The sequence below is a fragment of the Equus caballus genome, chromosome 20, assembly GCF_041296265.1.
Source record: "Equus caballus isolate H_3958 breed thoroughbred chromosome 20, TB-T2T, whole genome shotgun sequence".
Lineage (NCBI taxonomy): Eukaryota > Metazoa > Chordata > Mammalia > Perissodactyla > Equidae > Equus > Equus caballus.
Genome location: NC_091703.1, coordinates 28,030,174 through 28,055,661, shown reverse-complemented (window position 1 = coordinate 28,055,661; position 25,488 = coordinate 28,030,174). Strand labels below are relative to the sequence as shown.

At 46.6% G+C, this 25,488-nt stretch overlaps 1 protein-coding gene and 1 non-coding gene across 2 annotated transcripts; one reads left to right on the top strand and one right to left on the bottom strand.

Annotated features, from left to right (window-relative positions):
* Positions 1 to 8,344: 8,344 nt before the first annotated feature.
* On the bottom strand, positions 8,345 to 8,417 carry TRNAV-CAC (transfer RNA valine (anticodon CAC)). Its single transcript has one exon. It is a non-coding gene; the product is annotated as a tRNA-Val (tRNA).
* A 7,219-nt stretch (positions 8,418 to 15,636) lies between these two features.
* On the top strand, positions 15,637 to 23,690 carry PRSS16 (serine protease 16). The gene is made up of 12 exons (XM_023624120.2): positions 15,637 to 15,706; positions 15,782 to 15,942; positions 16,776 to 16,875; positions 17,008 to 17,137; positions 18,478 to 18,601; positions 18,861 to 18,938; positions 19,024 to 19,071; positions 19,435 to 19,725; positions 20,508 to 20,649; positions 22,885 to 23,064; positions 23,141 to 23,286; positions 23,401 to 23,690. The coding sequence occupies exons 1-12, from the start codon at positions 15,637 to 15,639 to the stop codon at positions 23,467 to 23,469; spliced, it is 1,539 nt and encodes a 512-aa protein (XP_023479888.2). The 3' UTR covers positions 23,470 to 23,690.
* Positions 23,691 to 25,488: the final 1,798 nt, after the last annotated feature.

Below are 25,488 nucleotides of genomic sequence, written 5' to 3'. Positions count from 1 at the left end.
GATTCAACAGTAGATTTGAGCTGTCAGAAGAAAGAACCAATATACTTGAAGATGCATCAATGGAGATTATCCAATAACTGTTGCTTTGAAGTCTTTGTCTTCTAGGTTCAACATCTAAGTCCTCTCAAGGGCAGTTTCTATTGTCTTCTTTTTCTCGTGTGTATGGGTCACAGAAAGAAGAGAAGAGAACACAGCCTCAGAGATCTGTGAGACACCATTAAGTATACTACCACAAAGAGAAAGATTAAAAGGCAGAAAAAATATTGTAAAATAATGGCCAAAAACTTCCCACATTTGCCTAAAAACATCAAGCTACACATCAAAGTAGCTCAACAAATCCCAAGAAGGATAAACACAAAGATCCACACTTTCATATACACCACTCTAACCACTGAAATCTAAAGACAGAGAGAAAGTCTTGAAAGCAGGAACAGAAAAATGATTCACCTACGCCAGGGAAACACAACAAGAAAAATAGCTGACTTATTATCTGAAACAATGGAGATTATAAGATAGTGGAATGACATATTGAAAATGCTGAAAGAAAAAAAGAAAACTATCAACAAAAAATCCTATATACAGCAAAACCATCTTTCAAAAATGAAGGCTCTCCCAGAAGAACAAAGACTAAGATAACTCGTTGGTAGCAGACATGTCTTATGAGAAATAATAAAGGAAGTTCTTCAGGCTGAAAGGAAGTGACATCAGATGATAGTTTAAATACATGTGAAGAAAGACAGTATCAGTAAAGTAATTAAGTAGATAATTATACAAAGACAGTAAAAGTATACACTTTTCTCATCTCCTCTTTACGGACTTAAATGATAGCTTAGAGCATTGATTTTGAAATTGTATTATTGGGCTTATAGTGTTAATGGTCACAATTTTTCTTAGGGTACTTCTCAAACTGCTCTATGCTTCTTTAATGGGCAAACTGTCTGATTGCTGTCTTTGTGGACAATTTCAATTGTTTGCCAGAAGACTGATTTTAAAGGGCCACTTGAGTTCATATGCCACTGTTGAAACTACAATAGTGTGTGGTGTTATTTACTGCCTCAGGATAGATGAGTGTGAAATGGAGTAATACCTAGACAAGGTGTAGACGTGCTGAAGTGTCTCCCTTTGCTTGAAATATACTTTTCTTACAATACATATTTTCTCAGCTAGTTTCTAGGATGCTATAAAGTATCACTTTGTCTGTAATCTGGCACCATGTAACTACTGCTATTTCTGTGTTTTTATAACCTTGATTTATACTTCTTTTTCTAATCTGCATTATTGAGGTATAATTTACATACGATGAAATTCACCCATTTTTAAGTGTACTATTTATTATTTTGTGGCTGAGCAGGGGTCAAGAGACTATGCACATAGACTGCCTTTCCCGACACCTATGCATGCAGATATCCAACTGTCTCAGCACCATTTGCTGAAGAGACTATACTTTCCCAATTAAATTTTCCTCAAATGCACTTTAAAATTAGAAAATCATCTACTTGAAATGGTGAACATAAAGCTACTCATCTGGAATATAATTGTAGGGCAACAAAAATCATCAATTTTTATAATCAATACCATAAGGTCTAATTTAATTACCTTAATATTTATGCCAAAATAGACTCAACGAGGATGCCCTTATTCTCCTGAGAATTTCAAAATCAAATAGTACACAAACTACTCTTTCTAACAACAACATCAGTACAGATTAAATGTGACTTTTACAAGAAAGTTCACTTAAAGATCATCGGCAAACATCTGTTCCCTTCAAGACCCACCCAGGCCACAAGTGAGTCCAGCCATGTCTCATCTCTCCACACCCTCTGATGTGGGCAGGGACAGGGATGGCCTGAGCCAGGGACTGAGAGGCGTCCCTCCAGTGGACTCAGGGGCTGGCAGGTCCCATTCATTTATCCACTTGTAGCCTGTGAGGCTGTGTCAGGTGGCAATCACCACCAGGCCTTCTTAGAGGACGACCAGAATTCCCACAAGTGAAAGGCAGTGTGACAATAAAGAAAAAGTACACAGATGCCACATACCCCAAGTCTCTGACCCCCTCATCCCAAAATTCCCACCTCTAGCCTTCCAGTCCAACAGAAATCCACATGCCCATTTTGGTTGCATTGTCCTCTCAGGAGCCCTGGTCCCAGGCCCTGTCCTCCTGTAAGTGCCATCCTCCCCCTTAACCAGCCCTGGCACACAGAAAACCAGGGAGAAGACATTCTGATCCATGAGGAGGCTTGTAGCCTTGACCCTCCAGACAGGTTGACTCAGTTGGATTCTGGAGACGCAGTCCAGTATCTGTGCAGACTGCCTGCCACAAGCAACCAAGGACCCAAGATTCCAGGAAGGGTAGTGCAAACTGCCCCAAGACAGGCTGCTGTGCTTACCAAGGGGCCCCTCTCTGCTAACAAAAGCCTGCAACGCACAGCAGAAACAGCAGAGGGCTTAACTTCCCCCTCTTCATCCTCCAAATAGTGGTGAATCTTGTTTCCAGCGAAGATGGGATAACAGGGATCAGATTTACCCTCCTGCCTGAAAGAACTAAAACCTGAAAAAATATTTGAAACAACAATTTTTAAGACACTGAGCATCAGGCAAAGAAGGAGAGTAATCCCTGAAAGAGAAAAAAATGAAGTCATCCTGGGGGGAAATGAAGTGAGAACGAGGACTGCCCCTAACTTACTGCCTTGATAGAGTTTCTAGGCCCCAATGCAGGGAAGGGGAACCCAGGCAGAGGCTGGTGAACTCCCTGAGCTGATGAGAGGGAGCTGATAGTCCAGGAGACCAACACAGCTGGACTTGGCAGGACAGAGTAGCAGAAAGGAGAGAGCTGTGAGAACAGGAAACTCCAGAAAGAACTTCCCATTGAGCCGAATACTGATCACTGCATACTGGCAGGAAAACTTTACCAGGCTGGAGAAAGACTACTCACAGAGATCAGGGGTAGCTGTGATATTTCACCATCCTTTCAAGTCAGAAGCAATGATGCAAGATGCATGTCTATGTATTGATCACAAGAATCCAGATTGGACTCCTGTCCTAAAAACAAAAAGAAAAGGTCTGTGTTCTGTTTCTTGTTCCAAGTGGTACAGACACGTAGAGAGAGGAGGTCTCCTGAGCCAGTCCTTCACCTTCCGTGGTGCTTCCTCACGGGGTCATGTCAGCTGTCAGTGAAACCTTAAAGAATCTTCAGAGACATGGAAAGCGCAACCTTTTAAGAATTTCTCTTTACTTTGTATCTCTTGATCATTTGAGAAAGGAGGTGATTGCAAAACTGCTTTGGAAAGACGATTTAAAATCAAATAAGCTTTTCACAAAAAGTTGCCAACAATCTTTTCCACTTTTATTTCTCCATTAGGCAAAGCTTCCACTCTTGGGCTCTCTGCATGGCTCCTGTAGGAACTCTGCCTGGGGAGATGTTCAACTTAAGGGAACCCGGGAACTGAGTTGGTTAAGGGAAAAAGAGGGCAATGGATTGGGAACCTTTAGCGCATTGTTAATTACGGGGAGTAACTTTTCACAGGTTAGGAATCAAGTTTCTCTGAAGGTAATTGATAGTCTTCTTTCAGAGGTGGAAGCAAGCCAGCGGTACTTACGGGGATCGAACCCTGAAACTCGGCATTATTAGCACCTCACTGTAACCACCTGAGCTAACCAGCCGTGAACTTTTGGCTGCCGTCCTTTTTTTTGAAGTGTTAACGTCAAAACAATTGTTACTGTTGTTTGTCTTAGGAGAATTTCTTTGCTGCTTTCCATAAACGGAATCAGACGCTTTCTCTCACGAGTAACAAAAACAAAACAAAAGAAAGAACATTGGTTGCAAGTCGTATTCATACACATGAAAGTCGAAACAAACGTTTCAAACTGCGGCTAATGGTCCGGGAATCCCTGGAAGTATTTGCTCCTCTCTAAAAGGCTGGTAATGAGCACGTGCGGATAATGAACCTGATGCCCTGAACTGAGAGCGAGTCCAGGCTTCGGAAAAGCCGCTCATTAACAGATAAAATTTTGTGCCTGTCGAGTATTCCCACGGGTCTGACTCCTGATTGTCCGGGAGTCAGCCAGGCTTCACTAGCCCAGCACCTCCAGGGTCGGACTTGGTCGACATTCGTGAGCCTTCCCATTCACCTGCTGGCTCAGATTTCTGGGGTGACCTCAAATCGGAAGTCACTTCGGGAATATCGGTACTGCCCAGTCCTAGAAATGTGACTCTAGTCATCATTCCAGAAGCCGTGAAACCCAATTTTTCTATGTGCCCAACCTTTCTACCCAGTCATTGTCCCTTCAAAATGTTACCATCGTTTTTAGTATCTTATTTATCCTTCCTGAGATTTTAAATGTGTAAAGTTATACAAATGTATGTTCTTTTTTTTTCAGAGTGGCATTTACCCATATTTTTTTCTGTCTTGCTCTTTTTTAGTTTTTACTTAGAATGTATTTTTGTGATCTTTCCATATCAGAACAGAACAAGAACTTTTCATCTTCATTTAAATCTGCGTGATATTCAGTTGGAATGTACTGCAGTTTAATGGACAGTTAGCTTAATTTTCCTCATCCTGCTGTTGCAAACATTGTTCATATCTATGAACATACACCATATCTTGTGTGTGTCATGATACCTTGCACACGCGGGAAAACGGCATCCAAGAAAATGTGCATTGGCAATTTTGATAGACATTCTCTGATTGTGCTTCACAGAGCTGACCCCAGTATGCTCTTTTGTTTGCTTGTTTGTTTTAACTATATTGAGCACAAATAAATAGGGTCCTGGCCACATTTCCTACTCCTTCTTCTTTCTGAATTCCCTGAAGCAAAACCAGACAGTCAGTGAAGACGTGGAGGAATTCACAGTGCAGACATGCTTGATTCAGAAATATCGCCTTCTCTCTGGTAGGTGAGACATTGGGGATGCAGTTAATGGTGTGTGACAAAGGGAATGTCATGGAATCAGACAGGAGAAGGAAGAAGCTAAGTGGACAGCCAGGAGAAGGGCCAGCAGTGGCTTCCTTTTTTACACCTCAGAAAGAACAGCATGGACAAAAGCACCTGAGGAGAGAGGAGCTAAGACCTGCCAGTGTGCCTGGAGAGTAAGACTGAACTGCAGAGTGGTGGGGGAGAGTATTAGGAGATGAGGCCAGAAGAGGAGAGAATGTGTAGATGAACCTGGACCCTCTAGTAGAATACAATATCTAAATCAGGGTACTTTTGTTGGTAAAGAGAGTGCTGACAATAATTAACAGGTAATGATTGATCTATATCAGGTGTAAACTAAGTACGATCATTATTTATACAGGAAGATAAGGATTTTTTAGTTGATTCCAACAGCAATGGGAATGCATGGAAGGATGTTAGACAGAGAAGTCACATGAACAAATTTGCAGCATAAAGATCTCCCAGTTTCAGGCACTTCGGAGGCATTAGGGAATTACAGCCACAACACATTACTACCACCACCAATAACAAAATTTCTCATAGAGAGTGGAAACAGATAAAACTAATATACATAACAAAAATCAGGAATCACATAATGTATAAGGGGCTGTTAAATGTGATAGAAAAAATACAGTTATGTAGGGGGAACTGTAGTGTTGAGAATAGGCTGGGATTCTAAACATAGCTGTTAGTGTAGGCTTATTAACATTGTAGCAGCACGTTTGACTGGAAGAAGGTGGTGAGGTATCACAGGCAGAGAGCACAGCCTGTGCAAAAGTCAAAAGCTGGGTATTTGCATGGATTGTTTGAGGAATAGCAAGAGGGCCCATGTGGCCAGAGCACAAATGAGAGAGAGAGTAATGGAGATGAGACAGAGAGAAATGGAGGGTTAGAACGTGTAGGACCTTGTAGGAGATCTTGGGAATTTGGCTTTACTTCAAGTACAAGGGGGGAGCTACTGGATAATTCTGATTTTAGGAGAGACACATCTGACTTATGCTTTAAAATAATGTCTTTAGTAACTCTTTTGCAAGTAGACTATAGAGGAATGTATTAGACTGAGTTAGCTAGGGTGACTCAGCGGGGTAGTTTTTATGAAGGAAGCTTACTGGGAAGTGCTTCCAGGAAGAATATACAGGAGGAATTCAGAGGATAAAGAGAAAGTGTGAACTGTGATGTTGTTGCAACAGAGGTCTCATCCAATCCCACAGGGAGCTCTGGAGCCGCAATGACCCTTCGGTGTTGCCCTGAATTGAAACACAAGAAGTAAGTTGTTGCAACCACTCAGAGACCTGTCATTAGATGTAGGCTGCTCCCAGAGAGAGGGTGTAACCTTAGACAAAGTAGCTTCCTTTAGTTGAAGCAATTCCTGGGAGGAGGTCAGCTTTGAGCTATCAGCAAATCACACTCCAGGCTGCTGGGAGAAATGGGTGTCTTGCACTAGAAAGGAATGTTTCTGGGTATAATATCCATCACATCCACTCCAGTCCACCACTTGTGCTACTCAGAGCCCCTTCCTTCACATAACGAATTCATCCCATCTGGGAATATCTTCTCTAGGACTCTGGTTGGTCAGGTTGCTCACTCCTCCTGGGTAAACTAGTAAGAGGCAGGTGGCTTCTTGCTCTCCTGCAGAGGTGCTGCATTAAGGACTCAGCATTGGTCTGTCCTGTTGGCAGGTTCAATGTTTGGTGATGGCAATAAGTTGATCAGCCTTGATGAATGGGATCCCTTGTTATTGGGCCCATCCCTGCCACCTTGCTACTCCACTCATGTGACCAATTTGCCAGCACTGGAGTTACTAGGTACTAAGCCTGGTTGACAACAACTGGCAGAAGCATTCTGGTTACTTGGTTATTTAGTACTTCTTCTGTGGTGGATGCGCTCTGGTGGAGGTTAACATGTGATAGAAAGATCTTCATACTTTGTGCTCTCTCTGACCAACCAGCCAAACTCACTGTGCATGAGTTCATGTCTATTCTTAATCTGAAAGCAGTAGAAGACTAAGTCCACTGCCCAAAGCTTTGCCCATTAGGAGGATTCCCCCTTCACTGCTCTCTTTCAGGGATATTACAGGATGGGAAGTAGTGCATTAGCACTTCTCCAATGCTGGCAGCCTGATAGAACTGTGCTAGATTCACTGAAGAATCTACTCAACACTCCCAATGAGGCACTTTATTTTTAAGCTTGAAGACAAAAGGCAGGATTGTTTTTAGGCCTAAGAGGCAAAACAATACATAAATAACCTGAATCTATTTCCTAATGTTTTAAATCGATTCACATTCTTACTAATTCTGGGCTCACATCCAGCAAAGGGGACTTTGTCCTTGAGTTGAACACGAGCCAAATGTGATGTACTTAAGTGGGCTTTGAACACTTACATGATGCCCCTCAACTACTCAGCCATTTGAAAAGAAAGACCGTCGAGCATGGTTTGGGTTCTTGAGTAAAATATGAGACTAACACACACAACCCAGTCACTATTAAACCTTTCTCTGTCTTCTCCCTCACTTCTAAAAACCCCAGCAAATGGCCCCACTTATCGAGAGGCTGCCCACCCCTTCCTCCCGCCGGGAATGGTCTTGGTCAGAGCTGGATGATCTCCACCAGTTGGATGCTGAGTCCTGGGAAATGTCCAGCAAGAACATCTGCACGTCCAGGTTCCTTGTGAGGACTCCAGGGCACAGACGTGCAGGGAAGCACACCCTAACCGCATCCTAAATCCACCTGGAGCGTTCTGGACTAAGTGGAACTTCACGTTGATCCCACTGAAGCTGAGCTCCTGGCAGTCCTGGAAAGGAGTGAGTGTGGTGAACTGTCTTGACCTGGAGGGGCAGGTCCAACCCTGGGTTCTGCAAGACCTCAGCTTTCCACAAAAGCTGGCCGGGCAGTGGGAACACCCCCCGCAAAAGGGCCATTAACCAAGCTGTGAACCCTGTTCCTGGGTCTTCCTGGGGACCAGGCGGTGGGAGCACCCAGGGAAGGAGGACTCACGAGCGTCAAGGTCAGCAGTGGGCTCTGCTCCGCTGAGATCTCCCTGCAGAATCTTGTTTTAGCCACCCCCCGCCCCCTACGATACCCCATACTTCTTTTCTCCCTCGTCTCTAAAAGTCAGGTGATACCTGAAAGTATTTGTGTAGCAATAAATAAATTACTGGAGACAATGAACCCTCGAGTGGCCTTCGACACTCGGTTACTCTCGGTTTCGGATCTTTTCCTGATAGAAATCCGAGGAGCCGTCGGGGACACACTGAGGATTCCTAACAAAGCGGAGACAAGCCCCATTCACATCCCCTCTGGCCCCTCATTCCATTGACAAGCCCACCCTGAGGATAGCGCTGTGGTGCAATTTTAGACATGTCCGCTGGAAAGTTTAGCAGAATCTCAAAAACGAAGCTCGTCAAAGAACAATTGTTTCCGCCCGGTTTCGAACCGGGGACCTTTCGCGTGTGAGGCGAACGTGATAACCACTACACTACGGAAACCTCGACGTCTTCGGTGTTCTCTTCTCTAATGGTGAATATACATTTTCTGGCTAGCCCAGGTTCGGCAGCATTGAATTGACCTTTTCTTTCAAGAAATTATCAAAGTAGCTACACTCTTCCATGTATTCAAATCAATACTATGAGAGTCATTGACTCACACCAAGCAAAGACTACCCCTCGGGAGAGAATAGATTTCTAAACGCAGGGCAGAAATTTTAAGCAGCCTCGGTGGATGGTAGATTTCAGAAAAACTCCTCGCTTTTGTCCTATTTAGGTTTATCTGACCTGAGGAGATTCTGTGATCTCCATCTTTTGGGCGCCCGAAAATGATCCCAGGAAAATAACCGGGGTCCGGTGGACTTGAACTCTTTCACGTCCCCTACTTTGTGGTACCCACCCTCCTGAGGGTTAGGTATTACTGAATGTTTAAATAAGTTCATCGTGGTCACATGATTAACAAGCAGCCAGGGCACATGAAAGCCACCCCCATCTATGCCTTGGGAATCAGAATTGAAACAATTTTGAATTTGGACCTATGTATTCAGTGAAGAGATATAACTAAAATGTTCTCGGTAACTCTAGGAGACATATTAATTTAATTCTCCAAATAGCAGGGCAAAGGAAACTCACTACATGAACTACAAGTTTATCCTCACTGGTGTGAAAAGGCTTTGATGACATCACAAATTGTTTCTGACTTGTGAGAAAAAGTCTGATGGTTGAGCACCTTTGTGGAAGGTCTGTCCTCTCATGCAAAAGTTATCTTTCTTTTCTTTTTTTTTAGGAAGATCAGCCGTGAGCTAACTACTGCCAATCCTTCTCTTTTGCTGAGGAAGACTGGCCTAGAGCTAACATCCATGCCCATCTTCCTCTACTTTATACGTGGGACGCCTACCACAGCATGGCTTGATAAATACCTCCACATCCGCGACCAGGATCAGGGGAACCCTGGGCTGCTGAGAAGCAGAATGTGCGAACTTAACCACTGCGCCACTCGGCAGGCCTGGGAAAATTTTCAATTGAAAATGAGAAAAGGTAGCTTACTTCTAGCAACTCTGGGTAAACATTGTAGAGGAAAAGAGACAGTGATGCACAGCAGTTGAAATGGGGCCAAAAAAGAAGAGTCAAATATGGCGTAAAAAAGATTGGTTGACAATGGATTTGTGTATATAAGGTATACAGCTGTAAATATGAGTGACCGACAACGGAAGACCATTTGACCACTCCTAGTCTCACTGGGCACATGTCCAGTCTCCGCACACCCTACACCTCATCACCATTTGGACAACTCCGCCCTGCCTTGGGCTCATGGTCTCTCCCAGAAAGGAGTTGCCCTTCAGAGACTGCTGATGGCTTCCAGGGCTCCTTCTTTGGATCCTGATTCCTTTTCAGGTCACTTCTGGCACTAGAATGATGTGGAAAAGGACTTTCTTGAATTGAAATTCCTTCCTCTAGTGCCAAGGTTCTGGAGAAAATGAAGGCAGTAGATTCACTGTAGAAGAGAGAGTCTAAGAAATAAAAAAGGCAAACTCCCAAGGAAAGGACAGGGGTGGAAGGAGGAGATGGGAAATTGTATCTTTTGGCAGTGTCACTTTAAACAGAAGAGTCACCTTTCTCTGTGACCTGCCAGGGACTCCAGATCTTTGGGGCAGAGTGTGGAGGGTCTAGGAGGAAATCAGGGTCCCATGGAGACTCACACACACAAATCCAAAGGTGCCTTGATTGGTGGGTGGATCTTGTGAATAAATGACAATGGTTCATTGAAGTTCATCAAGGGTGCTGTATGGGGTGCTGGGAATTTTAAATGAATGAACACACTATGCATTCTGCCCTCAGCTGGGTGAGTGTGTTGGATTCTGAACAGGCAAAAAAGGGAAATAAAAGTTCTAGGGGATGGATTTAAAGCTTCCCGGAGTATGGCAATTTATTTCCTGCCTTGACAGCTAAGATGACTTCTGCTGAGAACAGTTTAGAAGAAGGAAACCCATAGAAAAGGGCTGGTATGGAAGCAAACGTGCAACCTGTGGTTAGGACTATGGTCCAGCCCAACTGAGCTCCCCAGCCATTCCACTGGCCCGTGTTTTCTTTGAAAATGTTCAGTGCATCAGCATTCTTCCTGTGGATGGTCTTAGAAGGCCAAAGAAGTCCCTTCCTGACTCGCACTCCTGTTTTAACAAAATGAATGAGAAAATTTCAATTCAAACACATAAATATACCTTTGGTTTTTAGCCATATTCATGGACTTGACAGAGAAAGCCCAGACTTGGTTAAACTTGTGAGTTCTGCTGCGGAATCAACAGAAATTTTTTCTTCTCCTAAGGAACATGGTGATGCACACGTAGTGAGTCTGACCTGATGAAACAACAGTAGCAGGCATCCCCACAGTGGGAAGGTCCAATTTTATGCCTAAAGGACAATCCTGCCACTTGACTCTCCTTTGGATGCTTTTTCATGGCATCTCTCAGTTCTCACTTAGCTGGCTTGTCCATGGCCAGGCTTAGGGTTGGAGCCTTCCTACCTGTTTGTTTCAGGTTTCCAAAGTGAGCTCGAATCGCATTTCTGTGAATTGCTGTCATGTGAGAAACCTCAGCACTGCCCAGCGACCATTTCAGAGGAGGTGAACTCGCGTGAGCCCAGCATTTCTTTCCTAGCTCCTCCTTTACTCTGCTTTTATTGTATTTTCTTAAATTCTCTATTTTTGAATAGGAAATGCAGTTACATTATATGAAAAGGCATGCAGTGAGCATCTCCCTCTTGCTGCTGAGCTCTTCATGACCAGTTTCTACCCTCCCAATAGATTTCCATTGTTTTTAGTTTCTGTGCATACATGGATGGTGATTTGATGGATGTTGCCCAAGTGTCTGCCAGAGAGGCTGAGCCCAATGTTTTTGTTTGTCTGTTTGCTTGTTTTAACTATGTTGAGCAAAAATGAGTTGAGACTTGCTTCTGGATTCTCTACTACAGATCTGAGGCAAAACCAGAAGGAAGGGGAAATGCAGCGGCATTCACTAGCGGGCATGCTTGATTCCAGATTGTCACCTTCTCTCAGGTGAGTGAGACTTTCAGGTGCAGCATATGGTGTTTGGCAGAGGGAATGATGTAGAATCAGGAGGGAGAAGGAAAGGCCAGTATGCTGAGTGGTCTCCTTTCGCACAGCTCAGGGAGAACATGGGAAATAAAAACCTGAGAAAGAAGAGCTAAAAAGATGCCTGTGTCTGGAGTGTTGGACTGGGATGGAGGAGGGAAGAGTGGCAGGAGATTAGGCCAGAGAAGTAACATGTAGGCCAATGCAGGGCCTTCTAGGTAGAATTACCTATAATCAAACACTAAACCCAGAAGCCATTGATAGTGAAAGGGGCACTAAAACTAATTAGCAGGCATTGATTGTATTAAATGAAATAGAATGGAGACCACTTGAAAATCCCCTGATTAGACAAACCCCATTAAACCACATAAACAAAACTTAACCTAGCTTGTTTCATGGACAGAAGCAAAACTTACTTTAGGTTACTTCCTGTAAATGCCTCTGATAATGATAAACAAAATTTAAGTCATCTTCCTAAAAGGATATAAGATAACCACTTTTAACCAATCCCCCTGCCATATGGAAACACCCATTGTAATAATCAATCATTGCAAAGGTTAAATAACTTCCTAGTTTTCACTTTATAAGCCATCCTTTAGGTCATGCCTCTGAGCTTCATACCTGTTTCAGGTTTGAAGTCTCCTTGTTCACAGTTTGTGTCTTATTCAATAAAATATTCATATCAAGAAAAGCTCCCTGAGTTTTCTTTTAACAATCGAATCAAGTGTAATTAGGCAGTATGGTTGCCCTATTTACAGGCCATGTTAAGAATTTTTGTATTGATCTTAATAACAATGGGAATCCATGGAATGATTTTAGTCTGACAAGTTACATGAACAAATGGGATAGCCACTTTTTCTCTTAAAAATAAAAATATATAAAGGTGGTATATCCATACAATGGAATATCATTGAGTTTTAAAAAGGAATGAAGTACTGATCGATACTACAACATGGATGAAGCTCAAAAACATTATGCCAAGTGAAAGAAACTAGACATAAAACATCATATATTGTATGAATCCATTTGCATGAAAAGTCCAAAAAAGAAAAATCCATAGAGACAGAAATTAGATTAATGTTTGTCTGGGGCTGGGAGTGGGAATGGAGATTGACTGCAAATAGGCACAAAGTGTCTTTTTTGAGGTGACTGGAGATGTTCTAAAAGTGGATTTCTACCTTAGGACCTCCTCTTGCCCACTCACTGCACAAGTCTGTAAATTTGCGAAAAAACACTGAGTTATATACTTAAAAACAGCTGGATGGGGCCGGCCCTGTGGTCGAGTGGTTAAGTTGGCATGCCCGACCACTTCAGTGGCCCGAGTTTTAACGGTTCAGATCCTGGGCATGGACATGGCACCATTCATCAAACCACATTGAGGCGGCATCCCACACAGCACAACCAGATGCACTCACAACTAGAATACACAGCTATGTACTGGGGGGCTTTGGGGAGAAGAAGAAGAAGGAAAAAAACCAGAAGATTGGCAATAGATGTTAGCTCAGGTGCCAATGTTTAAAAAAAACAAACAACGGATTTTATGGTATGTAAATCATACCTAAATGAAACTACTTAAAAATAATGAGTTCGAGAGTTTTCCAAAGTAACTTCCATTTTATGTCCCCAATTCTTGCCATAGTCTGTTTTTATTATATCCATTCTAGTGAGTATGAAGAGGTATTTCATAGCTTTGATTTGCATTTCAGTAATGACTGATGATGTTTAGCATCTTTTCATTGGCCACTGGTATATCTTCTTTGGAGAAATGTCTGTTAAAACCCTTCACCCATTTTTAATCAGGCTATGTGCCTTCTTATTGTTGAGTTGAAGTAAAGATCCCTATCTTTCCAGCCTGGCCATTAAAACCATTGAGTAACATGAAATTTACAAAAAAAGAAATTAATAAATTTACTAATATATTCATATTTTTAAAGGGCCTTCTTTGACAACATATCAACTTTAAATAAAATCCAAAGCCCTTTCCATGGCCTGCCAGTAGGGTTGAGTCTCTGCTGACTTCTGTCCACTCATCTAATTCAAATTCCTTCATTTCATCTCCTCCAGCCCCACTGCCTTTGTTGATATTCCTTGAAGGTGCCAAAGAGGTTCACAACTTAGTCTTTGCAGCTGCTGTTGCTTGGGCCAGGAACCCTCGTACCCCAGACAACCTCATGCTTCCTGCAGCTCCTCATCTTGCCTCACTTCTTATGCTACATTCTTTGGGGATTCTTTCCTGATCAGAAAATTAATTAATGAATTAATTAATTCATCATACAATATTTTACTCATTACATGTTTATTGAACACCTGCCGATTGTCTTGAAGTTTGGTTTGGGTATTATGCAGAAATTGGTGGAGAAAAGAAAAAATTCTGGCCCATAATAAACTTATATCCTAGGGAATAGTTTGGGAGAGAAATGCAATAACATCTAATCATAATCAGAGACTGACAACAGCAGGGTAAGGGGACAGAGAGTGTGAGAAATTGTGCTATTTTAAAGTATGACCGATCAGGTAAAACCCATCTAGTAAGGTGAAACATGAACAGGGAATTATAGGAACTAAGAAAAGATTTGTAGATATGAAGAGGAAAAGCATCCCAATGAGAGCAAAGATTCTGAGGAAGGAGTGTGGTTGATAGGCTTGTGAAATATGAAGTAATCCTATGTGGCTGGAGCAGCGAGCCCAGGGGTGAGGGGTAAGGGGTGAAATCATGAAGGTAACAGGCAGCCAGATTATATGAGGCTTCAAAGACCATTTAAAGAACTGTAGAGTTTACTTTGAGTAAGATGGAGAGCCAGAGAAATACTTCGTGAAATGATCGGACTTATATTTAATAGGATCTATCTGCTGAGTGGAGAATAAATCACGTGGCAGAAGCAGGGAGAGAAGCTGAGAGGCTTCTGTGATATTCCAAGTCAGAGATGATGGTGGCTCAGAAGGAGGCGGTAACCCTGGAGGCGGTGAGAAGTTGTGGGATTCTGGATATGTTTTTAAAGTAGAACCAGCAGCACTAGTTGATGAATTCTTCATTCACCCAACAAATATTTCTTGATTGCCCACCATGGACACTGTCGTAGGGACCAGGCATTTAGCAGTGGACAAAGGCGATGAAAATCCCACACCCCGTGGAGCTTACTTTTTAGTCTGGGAGACAGATGATGAACCACCCAAATAAGTAAAATATGTATAATATTTCTAGTAGTCATAAGTTGCTATAAAAGTTATAGATCCATACAATGGACTATTATTGAGCCATGAAACACAGATACATGCTACAACATGGATGAACTGTAGGTTTGGCAATTTTTAAAAAGATGACCATGGAAGACCTTACTGGTCTTCCATTTGGCTGAGATCTGATTGAGGTGAGGGAGCAAGCCATGAGGATTTACGGAGAAATAGTAATCCACAGAGTGGGAACAGCAAGGGCAAGCATTCTGAGGCAGCAGCAAGCCTGGAATGTTCAAAGAACGATAAAGAGTCTAAAGAAAGTGGTGAGATTCTGAGTCAGGGGGGTTGGGGTGGTGATAAGGAGAAACGGGGGACTGGAAAATAGCCAGGGTGAGGCTGAGGGACAGAGAGAGAAGCTGAAGCAGAGAGCAGATTGCAAGAGAGATGAGGGGACTGAGGTACAAAGAGAGGGAGAGACTGAGCATTGGGTCACCTGAGTGGGATGGACGATATGCTGAGGGGCAGAGAAAGGAAGACTGGGAGTGAGTGGGCAAGAGGAGGTCCTAAGGTAGAAAGAGGTGGAGCCTGAAGTCTGAGGTAAAGAGGGGGAAGACTGAAGGATGGAGAGAGGGAGACTGAGGCAGAGTGATAGAGACTGAGGAACAGGGGGAAGAGAGATCAAGGGGCTGAGGGAGGAGAAAATCAGGAGCAGAGAGAGAAGAAATCAGATATTCAGGTGCCGCATCAGCAGGCTCTAGATACAGACTCTAGCGTCCCTGCCCCGCATTAGTGGTTCCTACAGACGCTTGCCTTGTCCCAGGAGAGGCGCGTCTGAAAGGAAACCTGAGCTCCTGATGAAAGACTACAAATTTAAAGCCCAGCCCTGGGGATATGAGAAAGCTCCTCAGTGAAGGGGGAAAACAGAGCACCTCAAGCCCTTGCTCTGAAGACTGGACAGCCATGGCCCGTGGGCCTGCACTGTGGCTGGGCCCTCTGCTCCTGGTTTCCCTCTGGGCATCCTCAGCTCCAGGTAGGAGAAGCCTGAGGGTCAGACAGGGGCTCCTAAGGGGACCTTGCCTGACTCCTTCCCCTCCATGTCCCACAGCCTCCCTTCTTAGGCGCCTAGCTGAGCACGTGCAGCAGTTTCAGGAGAGCTCCAGCTTGGGCCTGAGCCTGGGCCCAGGGGCTGTGGCCCTCCCCAAAGAGGGGTGGCTGGAGCAGCCACTGGACCCCTTCAATGCCTCTGACAGACGATCCTTCCTGCAGGTAAGGCCAGCAGTAGGGGGGCCACTGCCTACTCTGCCCTCTCCTCAGTCCCCCTACTCTGCCCCTCAGTCTCTGCTTTCTTTCGCTACGTCTCCGTCTCAGTCTCCCCGTCTCATTGCCCCTCAGCTTACCCTATGCCTGCTCTCAGGATCCCTTACCAGGATTCCTTTAGTCTAGCCCCTCTGGTTCTTAGATTTGCCCTCTATCTCATAGTCTTCCCTCAGTCTCCCACTTTTTTGTCACTCAGGTACTGTCCTTCAGTCTTCCCATCTCTCTGTCATCCACTCTCCCTCTCTCACTGTCCCTTAGTCCCCTTTTCCCTGTCCTTCAGATTAAACACTAAGCCCACCACCAGGTCTCAGGATGTAGCAGAAATTTGGTCTGGCTTTGAACCAGACCTGGCTCACAACAGGCACCTGAAGATATCTATTGAATGAATGGACAGCTTCACCATTTTTCCTGCCTGCCTTATACACAGCCTCCAAAGGTCATCTCATCTAGGCGCTATTCTTAAGTCCATTTGTATTGGTTATATATTCTACAATTAGTATTTCAATAGATAGCAAGTGTCTCCCATGTGCTAGCCCCTAACCTTGACCCTAGGGATGTAAGAGTGGAAAAGTTGACAAAAATTTTTGCTCTTTGTAGGTCTTACATTTTAGATGAGATGACAAACAAGAGAGAAATGAACACATAAACAAACAAGCCTATTTCAGACACTACTAAGTGTATAAAGAAAGATCCATTAGCGAGAGAGACTGGAATGAACAGGGAATAAAGGATAGGTCAGAATTCTCACAATCCCATTTCTTCTTCCCCATCACACCTCTCAGCGGTACTGGGTAAATGACCAACATTGGACCGGCCAGGATGGACCCGTGTTCCTGCATCTGGGGGGAGAGGGCAGCCTCGGGCCTGGCTCAGTGTTGAGAGGTAAGAAGCAAGGGTGGGAGAGACAGAGCTGGGAAGTTGGTGGGGGCCAGGGAGGGGAGCTGCATATTGCACTGCTCTGAGACCTGAGGGTTGCAAGGGCTTACTCCCACCTCACCCTCCCCGGCTTCACAGGGCACCCTGCTACCCTGGCCCCATCCTGGGGGGCCCTGGTGATAGGCCTGGAACACAGGTTTTATGGCCTGAGTATACCTGCTGGGGGCCTGGACATGGCCCAGCTCCGCTTCTTGTCCAGTCGCCATGCGTGAGTAGGGGTAGGGAAAATGTTTGGGGTCCTGAAACTGAGGATGTCTGTGTCTTGAAATCTCTGCATCTCTGTCTCTCTCCTCCACTGCCCAGAGTTGGCCTCTGAGTCTCTGGTTCCATGATTCCTTCTTAGTCGTTCAGTGTCTTATTCTTTCTCTCTCCATGTCTGGGTCTCTGTCCCTCCCTACCTCTTTCTTTCTCTTACACAGTATTGTTCTCTCTGTCTCATTACTGCCTACTTGGCCCAGACCACCAGCATCCCTTACTGGATTACACAGCTCCTCACTGGTCTCCCTGTTTCTGCCCTTGACCCCTCAGTCTATTCTCCAGATGAAGCCAGGGTGATCATTAGAGCATAAACCAGACCACTGCTCTCCCTGACTCAAATCCCTCACATGTCTCTCATCTCACTCAGAGTAAAGTCAAAAGCTTTACAGTGGCCACAAGGTCCAAGCGGCTCTGAACTCTCTGCCCTCCACATTCTCACACTTACTGTGCTCCAGCTACACTGAGGTCCTTGCTGTTCTCTAGACTTATATAGACTGCTGCCTTGAGCCTTTGAATTCTTCCCTCTACAAGAAGTGGGCTCCCCCCTAATCCCTAATATTTGTATGGCTCCTTTTTTCACCTCCCTCAGTGCGCCCTTCCCCTATTAACAACCCCCACTGATTCTCTCCCACCCCTCGCCTGCTTTATTGTTCTCTGCTGGACTAATCTCTCCCTCTCCTACTTGGTTCTCTCTCTGTATCTGTCTGTAAGCAGTCTCTGCCTTTCTCTGTCTCACTCTTGTCTTAATGTCTCTGTGTTTCCATCCATATCGCTTTGTTGCTCTCTGTTTCAATCTTTTCACAAGCTAAACCAGTTTCTAACTGCAGTAGGCTGGCACCAACTGCAAACCGTCTCAGAAAGTTTGGGGAGGAAAGAAAGCACTTAAGACAGAAAAGAGGATGTTAGACATATGCTCACATCTCTCTCTCTCTGTCTCTCTAACTGTGGCTCCCCCTCCCCCGACACCTTCTAACCTATCCAGCCTAGGATGTCTCCTCTTCCTAGCTCTTCTGGACTGTCCCCAGCCCCTCCTATATCTGTAAGGAGTCTGCCTAATCTGCACTGGAGACTTTTCCTCTCCCACCTAGTCCGGAAGGGAAGAGAGTGGAGGCTTTCCAGAAGGGTCTCCCTTGGCCTAGGGCACAGCAGAAGTCCTCAGGAGAAGAGAGCGCTAGCTGCTGGCCAGACTCCACCCATTCATATCTCTGGATCCCCGACCGCCTGTGCAATGGAGGAATCTTCAGCGATTCCAAGCGGTAGGGACTAACGGAGTCTCCCCTCTGACCTCAGGCTGACCGACGTGGTCTCTGCCCGCCTCGCACTCTCCCGCCTCTTCAACGTCTCCTCCTCCAGCCCCTGGATCTGCTTCGGAGGCTCCTATGCAGGCTCCCTGGCCTCCTGGGCCCGGCTGAAGGTCCCTGGGGCTCCTCTGGGCGGGTTAAGCGGGGAGGGAACTTGGACTCTGGGGTCCCTATCTCAGATCATAGGAATGCCCTCCCCCCACATTTCCTCCCACACAAGAGCTTTCCTTTCCACAAACTGTCTTCACAAGAGTCCAGTGTACAGAGGGTAAGGACTTGCCTAAGACCACACAACGAGTGAGTGACACAGGGGCGGGAAGCTGTGGGATCCCAGCCCCTCAGCCCCCAGGCTGACGACTTCTCCTCCCTCAGTTCCCGCATCTCATTTTCGCCTCAGTCGCCTCTTCCGCCCCAGTGCGGGCCGTGCTGGACTTCTCTGAGTATAATGACGTAAGGAGGGCGGGCGGCGGGTCTGGACGGGGAGGGCCGCGGTGGTCGGGGGCCCCTGACCCCTCCTCCCGCCGTCGGACTACAGGTGGTGTCCCGAAGCCTAATGAATCCGGCGATTGGCGGATCCCCGGAGGTAGGAGGCGGGGCCCAGCCGGAGGGGGATGGGGAGAGAGAGGAGGCCTTGAAGTCGAGGCTACAGAAAAACGGTGAAGCCAGCGAGGTGGCGGGTCAGAGGGAGGTGGGAGTCGCGGGAGGTGTGCAGATTTTGAGAGAAGGAGGGAGCTGAGCATGGATCTGGGCATCCGAAAGGGAGGAGCCCCAATAGCTCGGGGCTGAGGGGCGGGGCCAAAGGGATCGCCCCCGGGGAAGAGCCACAGCAGGGCGGGGCTCGGGCAGAGCCGGGGGACCGCGGGAGCGCCAGGGAGCTGCTGGTCCTGGAAAGGGAAGGCCGGGGCTCAGGCCGAGAGTTGGCCGACGCAGCCTCTCGCTCCCGCAGTGCCAGGCGGCTGCGGCCGCAGCCTTCGCGGAGGTGGAGCGGCGGCTGCGCGCGGGCGGGCCGGCTCGGGCGGCGCTGCGGGCGGAGCTGGGCGCCTGCGGGGCGCTGGGCCGGCCGGAGGACCAGGCGGAGCTGCTGGGGGCGCTGCAGGCGCTGGTGGGCGGCGCGGTGCAGTACGACGGGCAGGCGGGCGCGCCGCTGAGCGTGAGACGGCTCTGCGGGCTCCTCCTCGAGGGCCGGGGCAACGGCAGCCGCCCGGCGCCCTACCGCGGGCTTCGTCGGGCAGCGCAGGTGAGCCCCCGGAGCCGGGCCGAGAGGAGGCCCTAGACGAGGGTACCTGCTCCACCTCTGCTGTGTGATCTTGGGCAAGCGTAAAGCCTTTCTGAGCCTTTGATTCCTCATCTGTCAAATGGGGATGACACCTGACGGGGCCATCGAGAAGGTGAAATGAAGTGGGGCGTGTAAAGCACTCAGCAGAGATCCTGGCACACGATTTGCAAATGCTAACGACTGCGTTCATTATCTATTTTGCAGATCTTGTTCTGTCCTCTTCCCGGGGCGTGTAACAGTGTCTGGCACGCAGCAAGTGCTCAATTAGTATTTATAGAATGAATGAAAAAAATGTAGCCCTGGGGACAAAGTTCTTCTAGAGATCGGGACCCCTAGCCCTGAAATCTAGTTACAATCCAGCTGTCACTTTTCCAGCACTGTCTGCACCAAGTGCTGTGTGAAGTGCTTCACGCATATTATTTCACTGAATTCTCACAGTAGTTCTAGGCACTGTTATTATCCCCACTTATAAAAGAGGAAACTGAGGGTCAAGATATTGGCACTTGCCCAGAGTATCACAGGTAATAAGGTCTCAGTCATCTAGTACCTTAACTTCTAACCCACAGGGACCCAGGCACCCACCCCCTCTGACCGCTGACTCCCAGGAGAACTCAGGAACTCTCTTCTGACTTTGACTTGTAGGGCCCTATGCATCTAGGCCCTGGCTTGCTGTGAGGAGGGGAGGAATTTATATATATATATACATATGTATATGTGTGTGTATGTATATATCTTGTCCCTAGGTTGTCATACAGAGCCTGGGCCAGAGGTGTTTAAGCTCTTCCCGAGCAGAGACAGTGGCGCAGCTGAAGGTCACAGAACCCCAGGTGTCTGGCGTGGGTGACCGGCAGTGGGTGTACCAGACATGTACTGAGTTTGGCTTCTGTGAGTCACTGGCCCAACCCTCATCTCCCAAACATACATTCTGTGCTGTGCCCAGACAACCCCTCTCACAGGTGGTCTGGACTCATTTTCATTTCCACAGGACACCTGGCCTGACTGCTGGGCCCTGTTTAACCTGCAGGTGTGGGGCTGGAGGGTGGACAGCCATCCTGGGGGGGGGGGGGCGGGGCGGGTGTGCTTGGCCCTCCCATACCTTCTCTCACACACACCAAATCCTCAACATGAGTGATCGTCACTTCAATCCTCTCTTCCTCGGTGTCCTTGTCCCAGGGATGGTCCCACGCTCTCCCCACTCCCTGGACTAGAACCCCTAGCAGTGTTTTGCAGGCCTCCTCCCCAGTATCCCCATAGCCTGTCAATCACTGAGTCCTGCCCACTCTTCATCCCGGACAACTCTACAGTTCACCCCAAACTCCTTTCTATTTCTGCCTCTGCTGAAAGTAGAGGCCCGCATCCTCGCTGCCAGGATCCCAGACCCAGGCTTCTCTCTGGTCTCCAGGCCTTCACCCGTACAATCCAGCTTCCTCACAGCATCCAGACAGATCTTTCTAAATATGACCTTGTCCTTCCTCTGCTCAAAACCCTTCCACGCCTCCTTAGTGAGCCCAGGGTAGGGTTGCCAAATAAATTACAGATGCCCAGTTAAAGTTCAATTTCAGATAAACAATAATTTTTTTTAAAGAAACTTTTTTGTTTTCCTGGAAGATTGGCCCTGAGCTAAAATCTTTTACCAATCTTCCTTTTTCATTTTTCTCCTCAAAGCCCCAGTACATAGTTGTATATCCCAGTTGTAAGCCATTCTGGTTCTTCTATGTGGGATGCCACCACAGCGTGACCTGATGAGTGGTATATATGTCTGCACCCAGGATCTGAACTAATGAACCCTGGGGCACCAAGACAGAGCGTGTGAACTTAACCACTCGGCCACAGGGCTAGCTCCAATAATTTCTTTTTTTAGTATAAGCATGTGCCAAATATTGCATGGGACATACTTATACTAAAAATGTATTTTTTAATGTGAAATTCAGATTTAACTGTACATCCTGTATTTTTATTTTCTAAATCTGGCTACTGTATCCCAGAGTTAAGTTCAAAATCCTTTCCACATCCCCTGAAGGCAGTGAAGATATGGCTTAAAGCCAAAGGGTCCAATTCCATCTCTGCCATTTCGCAGCTGTGTGACTTTAGACAAATATGGGCAAGTGACTTAACCTCCCTATGCCTCAGTTTCCACATCTGTAAAGTTGGAATGATCACAGTGCTTCTCTCATAAAGATGTTTTAAGAATTAGAGGAGGTAATGTATGTAGCATGCTAAGAATGATGCTGGTATACAGTAAGTACTCCATAAGTGCTTGCTCTTCTTCTTGTTATTGTTATAAAGCTGTATGTATTTTTGACTCCCTAATACAGCAGTCTTCCTAATACCTCAGGGACTTTGCACATGCCATTCACTTTGCTTGGATTACTTCTCTTCTACTCTTCACACAGTTTACTCATCTTCAGGTCTCAAGACAAGATGCCCCCTCCTGAGGAGGCCTTACCTGATCCCTCAAGATAAGTCTGCCTCCCCTCCTCCCACCTCAATAGCACTGAGTTATTCTTACCACTTTCCAGTCACATTCCATATTATGTCCTGCTCTGGACTAGGAGTATGTGACAGCAGAGCCTGGGGATGTCTCAGTTGCCACTGTGTTTCTAATATTGTTCAATATGTATCTGAGCACATAGAAGGAGTTCAAATAAATGGTGAAGGAAGGAAGGAATTGCTGTGAGGCTAAGGAAGTTATATTTACCCTCAAAGCACAAGGGAGCCATGGATTTTAAGCAAGGGGGACATGGTCCAATTTCTGCTTTAAACACTGCAGGTTTCCACAAACCTCTGGACCTTTGCACATGCTGTTTCCTCTGTTTCTTATGCTTTCTCTTTTCTCTCTTTGCTTACCACACTCCCACTAATTACTTGAGGTCTTATCCCTTGCGGGATGCTGCCCAAGAACCTATAATGCTCTCTTATGATCTCTTATGGGGCCTTTTCCCATCACAGCCTGATCATCTGGGCCATCACTGTCTGGGGGTATGCTTGTGTGTCTCTGACAGGACTGTGAACTTATTAAAAGGAAGATCCAGAGCTGTCTTGGTCATCATTGGGGAGAGCTCTGTAAATGATTGTTAAAGGAGGAGGGGCTGACTCTATACCCTGTATCTCCCTCCACAGATGTCACCTGTGAGGACCCTGGATGCCCTTTCTCCAAGCTCCCAGCACTCCCCTCCCAGCTGGCGCTTTGTGAGCAGGTGTTCGGGCTCTCAATCTCATCTGTAGCCCAGGCTGTGGCCCGGACGAACTCCTACTATGGTGGCCAGACCCCAGGGGCCACCCGGGTGCTGTTTGTTAATGGTGAGCACAGCATCAGAAGCTGACTCCTAGGTCTCCACTTGGCCCCAGCTCCACACACCGTTCTCTTTCTTTCCAGGGGACACAGACCCCTGGTACTTGCTAAGTGTAACACAGGCTTTGGGACCCTCAGAGTCAGCCCTTCTCATCCCTAGTGCCTCCCACTGCTTGGACATGGCACCTGAGAGACCCTCAGACTCCCCCAGCCTCCTCCTAGGGCGCCAGGTAAGAGATAAGAAGCTCTGGGTGATTTGTATTCTCATTTGCATACTAATTTATGCATTCTTGCCCTCTACTAGTGCTGGGGTCTGACTCAGAATTCTTCCCACCTCTCCACAGCACATCTCCCAGCAGCTGCAGACCTGGCTCAGGCTGGCAAAGGAGAGCCAGGGTAGGGGTGGGGTCTGAGCCAGACACCTTCCCCACTCCCTGCCTGCATGGCCACCTCAGTCCTGGACTAACTCATTCACTGGACAGGAGACAGCAGCTTGTTTTGAAAGAGGACATTCCCAAGAATTGGGATTCAGCACCTGTTCTGCTTATACTGACTCCTGTCTGCAAATATCCTTACTCCCAATTCAAAGGGCTTTGTTACAGACAAAGAGTATATAAATATAAGTGAATGATTATTCTTATTGTGAATATTGGTGTTTTAACTGTCAAATGTCAGAGAAATGTGGCTTTTCATGCTGGTTCCCGCCCCCTGCTAATCAGATTCCCCCTCAAATTCCGCTCAGCTCCCAGCTGGGCGCCTTGCTACCTGTTTCTCTCTCTGGACCTCAGACCCTGACCTGTCTCTGCTTCTCTCTTTCCCTCACTGTTCCTTCTCCCTCAGCCTCTTCCTCTCTTTCATGTCTCTGTGTCTATTTGTCTGTCGATCTTCTCCTGTTTCTCTAATATCTTCATTTCTGTCTCTCTGTGTCTTAGTCTGTTCCTCTGTTTATTTTTCTGTGTCCCACTCTCTCAGTCAGTGTCTCTCTATTCTCCTTTCTTACTTGCTCTGCCCCTGGCCATCTCCACTGGTCTCCATTTCCGTTTCTCATTCTTGGCCACTGTGTCCCCTTAATCACTTTCTCTCATTCTCTATCTCTGCCTCTATTTCTCTCTCTTCAGACTTTCCTGTCTCTCCTTTGCTGCCTTCGCAATCTCTCTGTCTCCATGAGGCTCTCTCTCTTTCCATCTCTGATGCTCTTCCTCTGTTTCTCTTCCTATCATTTCATCTTTGTCCTTCTCTTTCTCGCTCTCTCTTTTGGTCTTTCTTCCAAACCCTTCATGCCTCATCTTTTCTCACAATCAAATGCTACTCTTTGTCACTTCCAGCTCCCAACCCTAGGGATTTAGGGCTCTGGTCAAGCCTTCCTGATGGGGACACCCCAAGGTTCCGGGAGGGTGGGCCCAATCCCAAGGGAGCCTGCCTAGGCTGCCTCAGCTGTGTCCACAGTGCTGTGTTCACTACTCTGAGCAGCAGCCACAAGGAGCAGGTCATGGTCAGTGAGTGAGACTGAGTGCCTCTAGGGAGCTGGGTGTGGAGGAGAAGTATAGGCAAGTCAGGACAAGGGGATTCGTAAGAGAAGCCATAAAGCCCATTAACTGTGTGGAAGTTTCTCCCTGCCTTCCTTGACTCCACACCGTTAGGACTAACTTTCTTTCTCTTCTGGGCTAACCTCAGCCCTGCTCACCAGTACTGCCCTGTAACTCTTACTGCTCTTGAAGCTCAGCCCCTCATGCAGAGGTCTAGCCTCTGTGCCTCCCTCTGTTTGTTTAGCTTGTGCACCATGGCCTGACACATCATGGGTGCTCAGTACCTGTTGACAAATGAAAGAATGAGGTCTAACCGCAACTCTTCACATCCTCTTGGTTTCCTCCTACTTTGCTGTAGGATGTACCTTCTCGGAATATCTTTTTGGCAAAATTTTTTCCACTGAATGTCTGAATGGGTTTGGGTTTGGTGCTTGACTTCCTTCTCTTCTCAGAGCTTCTGTACCAATGTGTCTGTGGTGCCAGGCCCAGCTCTCAGGTGCGCCGGGATATTTACTGCCTCAGCCTGTGGGGTACACTATGGGTCTGGGGTAGCCTGAGTGCCCAGGCTGGTTGCCCCTGACTAGCAGCCTCATTCTTTTTCACCCAGGATTGCTATACAAATAGTATGACTGTCTGTCCATGACAATCTGTATAGGAAAGGATGGGACATTCTGAGATTCACTCCCCTCCTGGTCTCCTTGCCCCACCCTTGGCCCCTACTATCCGTTCTCCACCTGGCAGCCACAGTGATTCCTTCAAAAGGTAATCAGATCATGACTCTCCTCTGCTTAAACTCTCCAATCACTTCCCACTACAACTAGAATGAAGCCCAGACTCCTTGCCATGGCTACAAGACCCTGCATACTTTAGCTGCTGAACTTTTCTCTGAACTCATCTCCGGTCACT

Bases quoted from the DNA above. Each gene is read 5' to 3' on its own strand.
- PRSS16 (XM_023624120.2), top strand. From the start codon at position 15,637: ATGGCCCGTGGGCCTGCACTGTGGCTGGGCCCTCTGCTCCTGGTTTCC. The intron at 17,138-18,477 runs GTGAGTAGGGGT...CTCTGACCTCAG, and splicing joins TTCTTGTCCAGTCGCCATGC to GCTGACCGACGTGGTCTCTG. The intron at 19,726-20,507 runs GTGAGCCCCCGG...TCTTGTCCCTAG, and splicing joins GGCTTCGTCGGGCAGCGCAG to GTTGTCATACAGAGCCTGGG.